The sequence below is a fragment of the Fringilla coelebs genome, assembly GCF_963513975.1.
Source record: "Fringilla coelebs genome assembly, chromosome: 2".
In the NCBI taxonomy this organism is placed as follows: domain Eukaryota; kingdom Metazoa; phylum Chordata; class Aves; order Passeriformes; family Fringillidae; genus Fringilla; species Fringilla coelebs.
Genome location: NC_140029.1, coordinates 75,065,137 through 75,079,127, shown reverse-complemented (window position 1 = coordinate 75,079,127; position 13,991 = coordinate 75,065,137). Strand labels below are relative to the sequence as shown.

Below are 13,991 nucleotides of genomic sequence, written 5' to 3'. Positions count from 1 at the left end.
CCCAACTCAGAAACCCTAAGGTACAGCAGCCTTCTCTTTACACAGTTTCACTAGGACTCAAAGTGCAGCTTTGACTTCTCAAAATGCCCATGACAAATTAGACAATAAGCATCTGAAAATAAGCATCATTTCATTCTATCCCAAATGAAATCAAAAGTTTTTTGATTTTCATAGACCCTGAAGGTTGCCTCCTACTCAAAGATAAAACAAGCACAATCTAAATGTGTCTCAGGCATATAACTACAATACCCATTAAGACCCCAAATCCCCTTAACAGATAATTTAACTGTATTCATACTAAAATTCATAGGGTTACATACTTAAGGCAGCCTCCATTGAACAACAGAGGGGTTCTACCCGAGCTGAGACTTAGAGAAATATACCAGCTGAGAAATACAATGTTTTTAAACTCCAAGCATCAGTTTTTGAAAACTGTACTTCACAACCACATTTTTGAGACTGCTTGGGGTAGAATTCTTGTCTAAGTCAAAAAAAATACAAAACTAGTTACTAAGTCCCACTGTAAAAGTTGTATTTGCCTCTACGCCCACTTACAAACAAAATAAAATTAAATAAAATTAGAATAGGATTTAAGCTAGCACTTTTTAGTCTCTTCAGTCTGTACTTTCTTGATCACTTTAAGGCAGAATAAACCAGTACCACTATCAAAAGAATTGATCCTGTCCTCTGTACAAACCCCCGCCATTCATACACCCCCTTATACTAGTGTAGTCTTCACTCAGTCACACAGGGAACAGAATTGGGAAATTGATCCGTGTCCAATTAATTAAGAAAAAAAACTTCCTAGGAAGATGCATTCAAAATTGCCTTCACTGCTTCCTGATTTATCTCCTCAGCTCTCCCAACAGAAACTGAAATAAGGCAAAACCACACTTCAGGACCACTCAGCACGACACCGGCCATGCTGCTCTGCAAAAGCAGAGACAGACCTGCCTGAAACAAAATGCTTCATATTTGTTACTGGTAATGGAGACACAGCTATCAAGCTTTGGGATCAATAGGATATCTGTTTGGAAAACTGTTTCTGTGGCAACTGCTTCCGGTACCTCACTTGGAGTACACCCATCTGAGGGGGCTGAGGCTGGCACTTGGGTGGTCTATGCCACAGAAAGGCTGAGTCATGCAGAGCCAAACACCCCTTCACAAATCAGCTTCCCTTGTGCTATGGGATGGTTTCTGAACATCTGGGCTGTTGACGCACAGTGTGACTTAGCTGGCCCTTGGTACACAGGAGTACCAAACACATCCTGCTTGTGTCCCACTAGTCAAAACCAATTCAAAGCTGTAAAATCAGTAAAAATACACTAACATCACAAAGACAGGGCTTAGGACAGAGCAACTGTAAGCTCTGATGGACTTCTGACACTCAAACACCACCTCATACAGACTAGAAGAAGCCGGGAAAGAGGCACAGGCAAAGGATATTCATAAATATTTACATCTGGTATTTTTGCAATGACTGTTAGTTATAAAAATGCTCTAACTAAAAATTAAGATAAAAATCAGAATATGGTTGAAAACCAGACCTGACCAAAATTGTTATCCATAACTCAGTACCTAAGGAATAGGTGTCCACCAACATTTGTGAGGCTCACTCACAACATTCTCTTTACTTCCCCATTTTTAAATCTGAATGGATTTTTTCCTGTGTAATTATACAACTCTAGTCTGCTTTATTTAGGTTGGTTTTTTTTTTAATATGTATGAAAAACATGCCAAAGAACTGCACTGCAGTGAAGCAGAATCTACCTACACAGAGCTTTTGGAATTTGAATTGTTGTGAGTTCAGGTGTGAGACTTAAACACTATTGTCACAAGGTAGTCAGGCAGAGACCACACATAACTCAGTTTAGTTTGTCTTCTAAAGACTGGACAAATACTAGCTGGTGTATGAGGTCTGACATGAAGCCTTTTAGGACAAAAGAATTTAGTGGCTTTTCAAACACAGTTCACTAGCACCTGAGTTTTTACTGTGGAACTCGGGTCAAATTGAACAAGAACATTTGTTTTTATCTGAAAGTTTCCTCTCCATCATGAGGACAGAGCTCATAACTTAAGGAATTAGCCCTGTTTCCTTATGTCAGTGTTGGTACAGAAGAAGCTTTCTTACATTTCTTAAATATCACCCTTCAAAAGGAATAATATTTGAAGTGCCAGCTTCTTCAGAGACAGCAGTCATGTAACAGCCAGCACATATCAGTTTCATTTTTAATGGAAGATATATATCCTTGCTCAGGAAATATTTTGAGTAAAAAAATGACCCCTGTATTTACTTAAGTACCATGGACAAAGTTTTGTTTACCAACAAAAAGTAGAATTCAATTTGGACAGTCACTCACCTGAAGTCACACTTTCTAATGTCCCTGAGTACATCTGATGGTCTCTAATTCAGCTGCTACCTGTATCATACATATAACATTAGTCCAAAGAAAAGAAAATATTTTCTCACTTACCTCTCTGCCAGCCTTTGCTGGAATCTGTCCCTGAGTCTCTCTCAACTTGCGAGCACTGTCAAGTTTGGCTTGAAGTTCTGAAGCTAAATCCTTCAACAAAAGTGATAGTACTTCATCAGTTTAACTATCTAAAACTTTTAGGATATTTTTATATCAAAATGAACTATTCATTTCATTTCTTTGTGTTTTGATATAACATTTTAATCTCTAATGACATAAAACACTAAAGAAAACATCAAAATAATTCACACAACTCTTTATAAGATGTAACATGAAAAAAATGTTCAGAATAGAGGCATCTGAAGTATAGGAAGAAGCATTGCCATAAAAAGACCAGAAAATGTATTCTTAAGCATTATTAAATTATACTAATAAATGCTTTGCATAACTAAGCATAGGTATTATGTATAGGTAGCTGAATAAGGAAGCTTGAACACATCATATCCTTTTTATTTTTCTTGTACACACACACATACACACCTTACACACATACTTCAGCTCTATGGGTCTAGGGAAATATCTCTCAGAAATTTTTGCTATGAAGCTTCACAGCTCTCTACACTCAATGTCCAACTTCTACACTTCAGACCTTATTTTGAGAACTAAAATGTACAAGAGGTAGAAAATAAGGACAGTTTACAGTCTCATGCAAACTGGTTTTGATGCTCCTGTGCTCCCTAAACCATCTGACTATTAACTAAATGGAAGTATTTCAGAATATCTTGGATTGCTAGGAATTGCCAGCCTATCAACCTGTAAAGAATAGAACCATTTATACTCTAAACCCTCTGTCAGTTTCACTGACTGGACTCCAACCATCAGGCCCATACTTGCTGCCCAAAATTAAGTCATTTGATCAACACCAGGCAGCAAATCAGTAACAAAAATAGATTCAGAATTCATTTGGCCCACATGGCCAACCTCAAGCTCCAGCCACCAGAACATGCTGTTACATAACCATCTGTTCTGGTGTGTGGGGATGAAATTGCTTAAACAAGCTGCATTTTCAATCTGATTAGAGAAAGACCATGAAAAATATTTAAAATGCCATAAGGCTATTATATATATTTATATTGTATTAGCTATTTTATTATTTAAATTGTTGTTGTGTGGTTTTAGGGGTTGTTTTTAACTAGGTTGATTCAGAGTTTATATATAGAAAATTGTATGTATAAAAATAATAATAAATTGTAGTACTGGTTTCTGCCACATGATTTGGGTCAAAACAAAACAAAGTGATACAATTTTAAATTAATTACACTGTCTCCACAGAATACATGTATATTTTTCATCAAATCACTTGCATTTAGTTCCCATCAGGTTGAAAAGAAAAAGACCAGATTTATGCCCAAAGTTTTGTTTAGGCAATGCTACTGAAGCTGAGCAGTATTAGAAAAAGAAGTTTATAAATTTTTGCTGCTTTCCATCAGTCTTTGGAAAATCTTCCCCTCCACAGTACTTTAGCAATTAACGTATAGATGGCTTACACTACATCAATCCCTCACAAACCTATCATAATTACTTTCATAAGCATATTTTTCTTCACTAGTGTATGTTTTTTAGTATTAACTAAGAAAACTGGAGATTAACATATGAACATATCCATTTAGATCATTAACACTATACCTTAGTAGGAAATACATTGCTTCAAGTTACTTTTAATTCATCTTTGAAGCTAGTAACATTTAAAATGGACAGGATTTCTAAATAAGGTATTGCTGTTCAAATGTTTAAAGCTACATACCCACATCTATGTCTCAAGTCTTTGAAAAACGAATTCATAACATAAAATTGGTTTAAAAAGAAAATATTTGTAAAATGGATACTTTCTCCTAACAAAATTTGAATTATCTGATAGGGGCTTTAACAAGGATCAACACCATGTCCGAGTCTAGCAATAATGACAAAACATACTAAAACTTTCCACAAATAAAAGAATCAACAGCTCTTGAGAAATATTAATTTACCACTTGGAGACATAACATGTTTTATATATTACTATAAATAAATATTTATTTATTATTTCTTAAATATGCAGATTTTGGTGCAAATATTATGTTACAAGAGGCAAACTAAACAGGTGCAGTAAAAATTAATCTTAAAAAATAAATACAAAACCCCACAGTGATAGCATTTGCTTCTAAAAAATATGAAAGTAGTTCCTTAAGAGCAGCTATTCAGAGCCAAGCACTTGAAAAACACAGCTTAAAAACTAACAGACTCTGACCTTGTTATAACTGAAGCTTCCAGACAGTACTACTAAAGGGAATTAACTCATTATATCCATGTTTAATGTAATAAATAAAATACATAAACCTCCAAATATAGTGTTGCACAAGAGTACAGTTCTTGTTCCTTCTGGTAGCTGGCTGAAACAAGCCAGGTTAAATGTGCAGCTGTTTCTCCCAGCTCCACAGACCAACCTCAGTCAGAGCAGGACCACAAAGCATTCCACAGCTGTTCTCAGTGCAGAGCTGGCTGCAATGGCATATGCTAGTCCTTTTAGTTTTACAATTTCCATACCACAATTAATAAGCCCACTTATACAGCAGAGCTACGGACCACAAGCACCTACATGTGACAAAGCTAATGAAATAAGCAAAGCTCCAGACACTGTTTACCATGTCACAAAGACAGGGAGCTTTGTAGTTTTCACCTGCTCCCTTTTTTATAAAAAGAGAATAAATACTATAAAAAGGGCAGAGAACAACTGGTTTAGATACGCTGCTTATCCTAAAAAGCCCAAGGTCCTGAATCCTCTGTTCGACTCTATGAACTACTGTGTTTAAATCAGAAATTACTGCAAAAGCAGTATCTTCAAATCCTACCAAATTTTGCAAGTCTTCATTTGCTTGACTCAATACCCTTTTAAAAAACACACTCAAACAATTAAATCACTGTGAGCTTTGAAGAAAAACCACAGTACATCATGACAGTTTTTCACAGCCATTACCGTGTCTCCCATGAGTTCTGCTTTCACAATCCTCGCTCCCAGTCTGTTCATCTCCTCTTCACTAAGGACCTGAGGCGGCTCATCCTTTGAGCATCTGTAAAACAGCAGCTGCACTAAAGCCACAGAAAAACAGTGCAGTATTCACCTGTGTAATTCAGTATGATAAGCCTACTGTAGTTGTACATATGCATCTACTGGCAAAATAAATGAAAATGATGTCTTATAAAAACATATTAGCAGCCTGAAGTTGCCAAGGACTCTGAAACCAAAAACCTTGAATCAAATTTTTATGAGGTTAGCTTCCTTTAAATTTAGAGAACAACTCAAATGAAAAGCACTATCTATGAACATTCTCCCAGCATGAAAAAAACAGTCAAGAGTCAGTAGAAGGCATAAGGAAGAAAAAAACAAGGGAAAGAGAAACAGAAAGTGTTATTTTAACCCACTCTAATTCTTCTTTCTGGCTTTGACCATGGTTTTACTTCTCAGCTTCTACAAAATCACTCATTTCTAAGTAATTATGTTTGTCAAATGGCCTTCCATCTCTTGAAGATTACTTATTTTCCCATATTTATCTGCTCACAATACAATCTTTGCATCTGAATATTTTATGGCTGATACAGAAGAGTTTCCATGGAAAATTAACTGGTACCTTTTAAAAATATGAAGTCCCCCTAGAGAAGCCACAGTTGGTAGTAAAGAGTATTGTACCTTAATGTTAGTATTAAAAACGTAGCATACAACTTTTTATTTTTATTTTTATTTTTATATTACATTATTTTTATGATATTTATTAAAAACGGATTCCAAGAAATACTGCAAAGTGTCATCAAGGAAGTTTGGCTCTTGTTCTCTGACCCTAGGAAAGACTGAAACAAATTAACTCTAAAAGTAAAATACTTAACACGAAAGATACATAAGAGTACACTTATGATATTGGTTCCTGCTCTTAGAGATAGAATTCACTCACTAATTGATATGGCTAAACCCTGTAGGAGTTGAAGAAGGGGAAATCTTTGAAGATGGTGTCCTCTTTAAGCACCAGACCTCCCCAGTCCTGAAAAAATTACTAGAGTTGCCTTTCTTCATTTTCAAGATGCCCAACCCAAACCCCCAAAATTCAGCAAAATTTACTTTAATTTCACCAGAAATAAAGCATGCGAAGATTAAGTTCCCACTGTTCTTAAGCTGTATCCTTCAAAACAAGGCAGACTACTTCAGAAAAGGGAATAAAAGGTGTTTATTAATTCATATGTGACTTCTTTTAATGGTGCTAGTGCTTGAATCATTGTCTGAACTTTTTGAGACTTGAGACATTGCTTTGATTTGCTTTTTATCTTGTCTCAAATTAAACTCTGAAGCAGTCACATTATTAAGTGTGACTTCCAGCAAACACTACCTGATGGACTTTTCCTCTGGGGAGATCCCTTGGACATCCAATCAGCACTTTTAATTAACCTGTGTCATAACTGTCCAAAACACTTTGATTTATAGGCTGAAGAGACTTCCTCTGTGCTTTAGAAAAGATAAAATTTAAAAGCCATACTTTCAGCATGAGAGATGAGGAACCGAACCAGCAACACCTATTAATTCAAGCCTTCACCTCAAAGATTTACTTTTTGTGACTGACAACACTTCCAAAAGAGTACATGTATTACAAGCCTTGAAACTTTAAGAAGAAAAAGAAAGCAGCAGCTTATAAATTACTCTCAACAGGTATTTGCTGCACAAATCCAAACCTGAAATGCTCCAAAAGCCAAAATTTTCTACAAAATACAATACAAAAAAAAAAAAGTCTGACTGCTAGAAACAGGAAGACAGGTTAGAAGTCATCTTAGAAGAACTTGGAAATAAGATATATCCTAAAGCAGAGGCTATATGGTTTTGCAGGCCTGAATAATCCCCACTTCACTAATGAGTCAGCTTAGTAATTGCATTGGCTAAGAAATATTATTAAAATATCAAAGAAGATGGACAATTGGGTTTAACAGCACCAGAACGGAAAACACATGCAAAAGAAAATATCAGCTGAACAGTTTCTACATCTAGTTCTCTTCTGTGAGGAAAACCACTATCTTTTTTATCATAATAATTGAATTATTTGAACTTAAGCAAGTAAACCACTTCCGCACACAATCTCATTTCCCAAAATTTGCAGCTTTGTCCAGTTACAATTACCATTGCACTTAGTAAATGTGGCAGTTAAAAAAAAGCTACTGTTTTTCTACCTGCAACTAAAAAAAGTGAATCACCATTCTTTCACCGAAAAATAAATTAAAAAAAAAAGTAAGGACTGAAAAGAGTAGCTGCTTCTTTGAAGAAAGCAATACTGAGGCAATGTTCTACTAGGTCTGGTGGGATGGGATGGAATTTTTTTTTCCACAGTGATGCAGTGGTGCATGTTCCTCTACACTGTGCCTAGCCCTCCCCTTCCCAGGCCGTTCTGCAACGCCAGGAATTTCCATTATGCTTTGGCTTTTGAGGACCAATGAAGTATCCCTTGACTGCAGCAGGAGCTCTTGACAGGTGCCTGCCACAGCGGGGAGCAAAGACAGAAACAGTCAGCCCCTGGCAGCCTCTGATCATTACTCACCTGAACCACAGCCTGAGTGGAACTGTACCATTGCTACTGGAACTTTCAAAATTCCAGTGACTGCGCCAGACTGTGGCCAGGATGTAAATTTACTGATGACTGCAGCCCAGCATGCTGCGACCCCACCAACAGCAGAGCTGTGTGAGGCCCTCTGAGCTCTCCTAGACCACAGTGAGCTGTGCCAGCATTGCACTGAGAGGGACACCTCTTTGAACTCCCCAAGTCCCCAGCTTGCAAAGATTAGAGCACTGTCATAGAAAGCTGAAACCCTCAACTCTTTGAGGCTCAACTCCTGCTTGTTGATAAACTCTAATACATTTGAAGTATTTCACTGAACTCAAGAGGAACCCTTAATAGGCATTTTTTTATACAGTCACATATTTATTTTTTATACGTTTCTACACTTCTATCCCTATATATCTCTTTTCATCCATGTGCATGCACGTGTGAATTACTGGAACAATCTGAAAGAAAAGATTCATAGTAACAACCACACTAGTCAGATCACTGGAGAAACAGCAAGCTGCTAATACTGGAGAACAGGACGCCAGGAGCAGAGCAAAAGGTCAGTTCTCTACAACTTCTCTGACCACCTCTCCTTACTACTCTCCATTGTCTTTCACAAAAGCAAATCATGGAAAACTAAATTCCTTTCCCACTCCTATTAATGCTTCCTCTTCACTACAGAAAACACACTTTCTATTAAACACCTTCTACTATTTTTCATATACTACTACTTTACCATATGAACTCATCTCACAAGTGGCAAACTTGTCCCTGCTGTATTAATTATTTCAGGTTTTAGCCAGCATTTTCTACCATTTCAAGATTGTATTTTATAAATTCAATGACCGTTAAGATACTTTGGAGGTTTTTCTGCCTAAGAGGCCAATTTTACCGCAGTGCGAACTAACATTAGAAAGAAGTAGAAAATAACCTATCATTAGCAATTCTCAAATGTGCTGAGGAGACAGATCAGGAAGGGGATGTTCACTACTGCTGAACTTACTTCTTGTAGCTGCCCTTAGCTGGAGGCTAAGACTCCTCCAAACTTAAGAGATCTGATATAATCAGTGCTTATAATGTCAAAAAGGAGATAGAGCTTTTGTTATATTTTGCCATGAAAAATACAGCAAATAAAAACAGAGTAAAGATATTCATAAAATACCTAGAGGATGATGTTTTACTGTCAGGTAAAATCTGTTTCTTCTCAGGGGTATCACTTGCATGCTCCTGTCGCGACTTCTCTTTTTCATCACTTGGAGTTCTTTTCCAACTCTTGCCATCAATTTGTTCCCTAGTACCTGATGATTTTTGATCAGACTTTAATTTCTCATTGCTATCTTCTGTGTGTGTTTTGGTCCACAGTGCAGTATCCTCACCGGGTTTCTGGAAACGACTGCTCAAAGAGCTATGAGCTGAGTCCTCCTTCGAAGAGAACTGCTTTAACCTGGAATCTCTGGATGCACTGTAAGACGTTAAATCATCTTCAGAGGGTTTCAAAAATTTGTGTTTCAAGTTGCTTAGAGATGAACTCCTCTCCTGATTTCGTTTTTCACTGGAGTATTTTTCTGCTTTGGAGCTGTAGCCCCTTGGTACTGAGTCCATGCTACTGTGTCCACATTCCTGGTCTGCTCTTGACACATCTCTTCTGTAACCCCTATCTTCCTGCGCCCACCCCTTGCCGTACTTCTCCCTGGAATAGCCCCCAAATGTGTGTCTGTCTCGATCATCTTCATCACGTGTCACCTTTTCAATATGCTGTTCTTTCTTGTCTTTCTTCTCTTTCTCACTTTCTGAATGGTCAGTCTTCCTCCATCTTCCACTTCTATGATAATTTTCCTGTTTGGATGCAGCTTTTTCAGCTTCTTCTAATCGTGACTGAAATACCTCCACTGACTAAAAGAAAGAACAAAAAAGTCATACCACTTTTAAGGCCATGTGGTATTGCTGAAGTATTTCAAATTTGCTATAAAATCCCATATATTGAAAACACTTAACAAGAAAAATATATAAAAGGCTGGGTAGCTCTAAGCCCTTCATCACTTGAGTGAAGCTCAAGGTGCTGTTTTTTCCTGCTTCTTTTCACATGTCTTACTTTATACATTAAGTTCTTGTGCCTTTACATGAAAGTAATCTCTACCAAGCATCTATCAGTATGAAGAAAATTTAGCTGAAGATCCTTACCCCATATCTCTCAGCGACAATTTCATCAAAATTTCGCTTCTCTCTCTCAGCCTGCTCCTTCATCCTTTGGTATGATTTGCGCAGCCAGCTTAATCCAGCATCTTCTACAACTGTAACTAAAGTAGAAAACAACGAGAGGTTGTAGTTTAACATCCCAAGTAATTATTCCTATTTTAACTTATTCTGTATGTGACATTAAAGCTCCACCTAAACTTATTGTAAAAATTGAAGGAGTGCAAAAGAAAAACAAAATTCATATACAAATACATATTCTCATAAGTTAATGCTGGTTATACCTCAGCAATACCATTCATTTAATTTAAGCTCCTCTAGCTTATCACAAGCCGTTTCCAATACAGGAGTGGCATATGAGAAGCTGTAGAGTTTCTTTAGGACATTAAAGAACCTTCCTGTCACTCCCTCATCCTGTGTCCATTCTTGAGCAGAGCCCTTACACTAACAAGTGAATTCCCTTTCTCAGAAATCGAATTAGTAACCCACTGCTTCCCATGTGAGAAGCTAGCAGTGGTCTTGACATTCTGAACACACACTCACTGATGCCTACCAGCTCTTACAGATCTCTGATCTGTGTGACTCCTAAAAGTGGGCATGAAGCTAATGGTTTCTGGGACAGACTGTCCACAGGGAAAGGTTCTCAAAAAGCAGACCCCACTCTTCTCTGTTGACAGAATACAAGGATTATTCTCACCACATAATAAATTTTTCATGACATTATGAAAAAGGCTTTTGTTACTGTGTTTGCTGGAAATGAGTATGATAACCCTGGGGTAAGGAAAAAAGTGAAAAGGCTACAGAAATACTATTTTTCACAAACTGCGTCTGAAATGTACTTCATTTTGATGTGACTCAGACTTCTGTGGGTGAATACTTTTAAACTGTAATTTGTGCAATGGAATGAAAGGAACCAAATGAGTTGACAACAATTTATCTTGTCTTTGTTAAATCATGCTTTTCTTTAATTAGTTCAAAATGGAGAATTTCATAAGGATATTGAAGGTCAAACCACTCAAGATTAAAACCCAGTGAACAGAAATTCTGCAAAACACATATACAATAATACTAACTCAATATTCACTACGGAATTTTCATCCAAATTTTACTTTATTACTTATATTATTAATAATAAATATATTATTAATAATTCTGTTACAACAGGAGTAACAATATTAGGAGTAATTTGTTAGCAACACAGAGTCATAAATTTGAGACAGAAATTTAAGATTATTACTAAAAGTTGCGCTTAACCTTTCTTAACTGAAGCCTCTTCATCTGTCTCTGGTGGCAAACCTGTACCACCATCTTTCCAATAGGGATTGAGTTCTCTCTCAGACAGCATGGCCTAAAACAGAAATAATTTAAATGTTTGCATAACATATGGTTTCTATTTTATAGAAGATCTATAAATTTTGAGAGACTTGTGCGTGAAGTCACACAATTCACCCCCACCACTTTCATGGTCTAAGCATCTGTTGTACACATTGTTTTGTGTACCAAAGAAAAAGCACACACTCAGGCACAGAAAACACAGGAGTATAAACCTATGTGGACAGCAAGTAGTTGGGTGGGAGAGTCTACAAAAATCATTCTTTTCTAAGATTAAGAATACATATAAATTGTCATTAACCATATAATACATGCTGACAGTCTGGTGATTTAAGATGTTCACATTAAATGGTCCTCCAACAGCTCTGAAATAATGTTCAGGAAAAAAAATAGCGGAGAAAAATATTTTTTAAATATTAATCCCTTGTCTAAAGACAATAACCAAAGCACTGCATACTACACAAAAACAGTGATCCAGGTCAGTCTGGTTCCCAAGCACAATACAGCTAACTGGGAAATCTAATGGCAAGAAAGAGCCTGCTGTGAGATGTGAGGACGAAGAAATATTAGCTAGTGATCCGTCACCATGCTTTCAGATCAGACTACATAGCATTTAACAAAGTAAATGAACAAAGGAAGGAGCCATCAACTGTATCTAAAAAGAGTTAATTCAATGACAGCACCCCTTTCTCCAGCCAGACCCTGAGCCACCCATGTGTTCACCAACTGAGACATGAAAGGCAAAACAACTGCTCTGAGTTCTTTCCTTAGGAAAAAACAAGCCTCTGTACCCTTCACTTAAATACAGTAACTTAAGTAAGCTTTTACCACACTAAACAATGGTGCTCCTTTCACACACCATGGAGAAGGCCAGACCAACAGTCTCATTGCTACTAACAGAACTTAGTACTAACAAAAGTAGCTTTCTCCTTATGTAGAAGTTAAAAGGCTTTTCTCCACAAGTCTGATGCATGAAGCCTTCCATCCAAACAGACCAATTTAATTAAAATCATTATCACATCAGGCATTAGTTTCAATAACAATAAAGACTTACATGTTGGAACCAATTCATTACTTTATTCATCATACAAAATTTAGTAAAAGGCACAAAAAAATTAAGATATTAATTCCTCCTACCTGCTCAAGTTCTTGAGCTTTCTGCCGTTCCAATACTTTTTCTTTGTGTCTTTCACCTTTGACAGCTGCTACTGACGTTGTTTTCAATGACATGAAGTTTAAATTCATCCATTCTTCTCTCTTCAAAATAAACACAGAGAATCAGTGTTCATAACTCCAACAAAAACATGGCTTATGTGCCAAACCAACGTAGTGCAACTACTGACAAATGTTGCTGACAATAAACAATATAAGTTCTACAAACACATATTAAATACTTCAATGAAAAGCAAATATGATTTTAAGAACTCTAATAGTCCAATTATTTTAATACTTGAACAAAATTCCTGTCTCCTGCTAACATGAAATACACATTTACAATGGTATTTAAGACATTAGTAAGCATGCATACTGTACAGACTGTTAATCATTAGAATAAACAAATACTGTACATCCCTTTTAGCTAACTCTAATCTCGTGATTTCTTACATCTCTTCTAGTGTATACAAAATCTGCAATCAGTATCTGAGCATAGTTCATACCTCAGATATCCAGGCACTAACTGCACCTTCAAACTTAACAGTTATACATCTAAATTCTGTGAACTGTACCCACAATAACAGCTAGAAAACTGCATTAACAGAACATAAGCCAAACCAAGGAGATTTTAAAAATAAGGACTAGACTAAAGAAAAGCAGCATATTAAAAGCCTAAATATATCTACTACCCTAATACAGGTAAAAACCTGAAGCCTCAAAAGCAAGCAGAGACATATACATTGTAAGCAATTACTCTATAAAGGCAAGTATTTAGAGCAATACTTTAGAGTAATTCTAGAATAGCAACCAATGACCAGATTATATCTATTTTGAAACATGTCCTTGCAGAAGAATCTTCCTATCTTCAACAGAGTTCAAGACTGAGTTGTCAATCTGAACAGACGCCATATGTCACTTTGTCTCTATTATTTAAAAATTATGTTAGGCAACATGCCAGAGAATTTCAGAGGTAAAGCACAACATTACATTTCTCAGATCTCTTCCAAGAAAGAAAAGGAACTGAAAAATTGTCAATCTTCAAGTGATTCCATAATATCTATGTCCACATCAGCAAGCAATGTGCATCAAGAAATGTGGATGTGCACAGGACCTCTGGTGGTCATCAGGTCCAAACCCCCAATCAAGCAGGGTCACCTAGGGCCAGTTGCCAATTTATTCAACTGCAGAACAGCCACCAAAATTGAAAAAAAAAAAAAAGTAACATGTCTAATTAAGACATTTAAGATGACGTCTTCAAGAAAATCAAAGTAACTTGTAAGAGCCT

At 36.6% G+C, this 13,991-nt stretch overlaps 1 protein-coding gene across 2 annotated transcripts in view; it reads right to left on the bottom strand.

Annotated features, from left to right (window-relative positions):
- Window positions 1–13,991, bottom strand: part of CWF19L2 (CWF19 like cell cycle control factor 2) — a 57,398-nt gene that overhangs the window by 30,067 nt on the left and 13,340 nt on the right. For both annotated transcript variants that reach the window (XM_084200880.1, XM_084200881.1), the window contains 6 exons: window positions 12,689–12,808; window positions 11,474–11,567; window positions 10,208–10,323; window positions 9,189–9,919; window positions 5,428–5,521; window positions 2,475–2,564 (listed from right to left, as the gene is read on the bottom strand). In XM_084200880.1, the coding sequence (XP_084057006.1) occupies window positions 2,475–2,564; window positions 5,428–5,521; window positions 9,189–9,919; window positions 10,208–10,323; window positions 11,474–11,567; window positions 12,689–12,808 (1,245 nt within the window). The remainder of the gene's footprint in view (window positions 1–2,474; window positions 2,565–5,427; window positions 5,522–9,188; window positions 9,920–10,207; window positions 10,324–11,473; window positions 11,568–12,688; window positions 12,809–13,991) is intronic.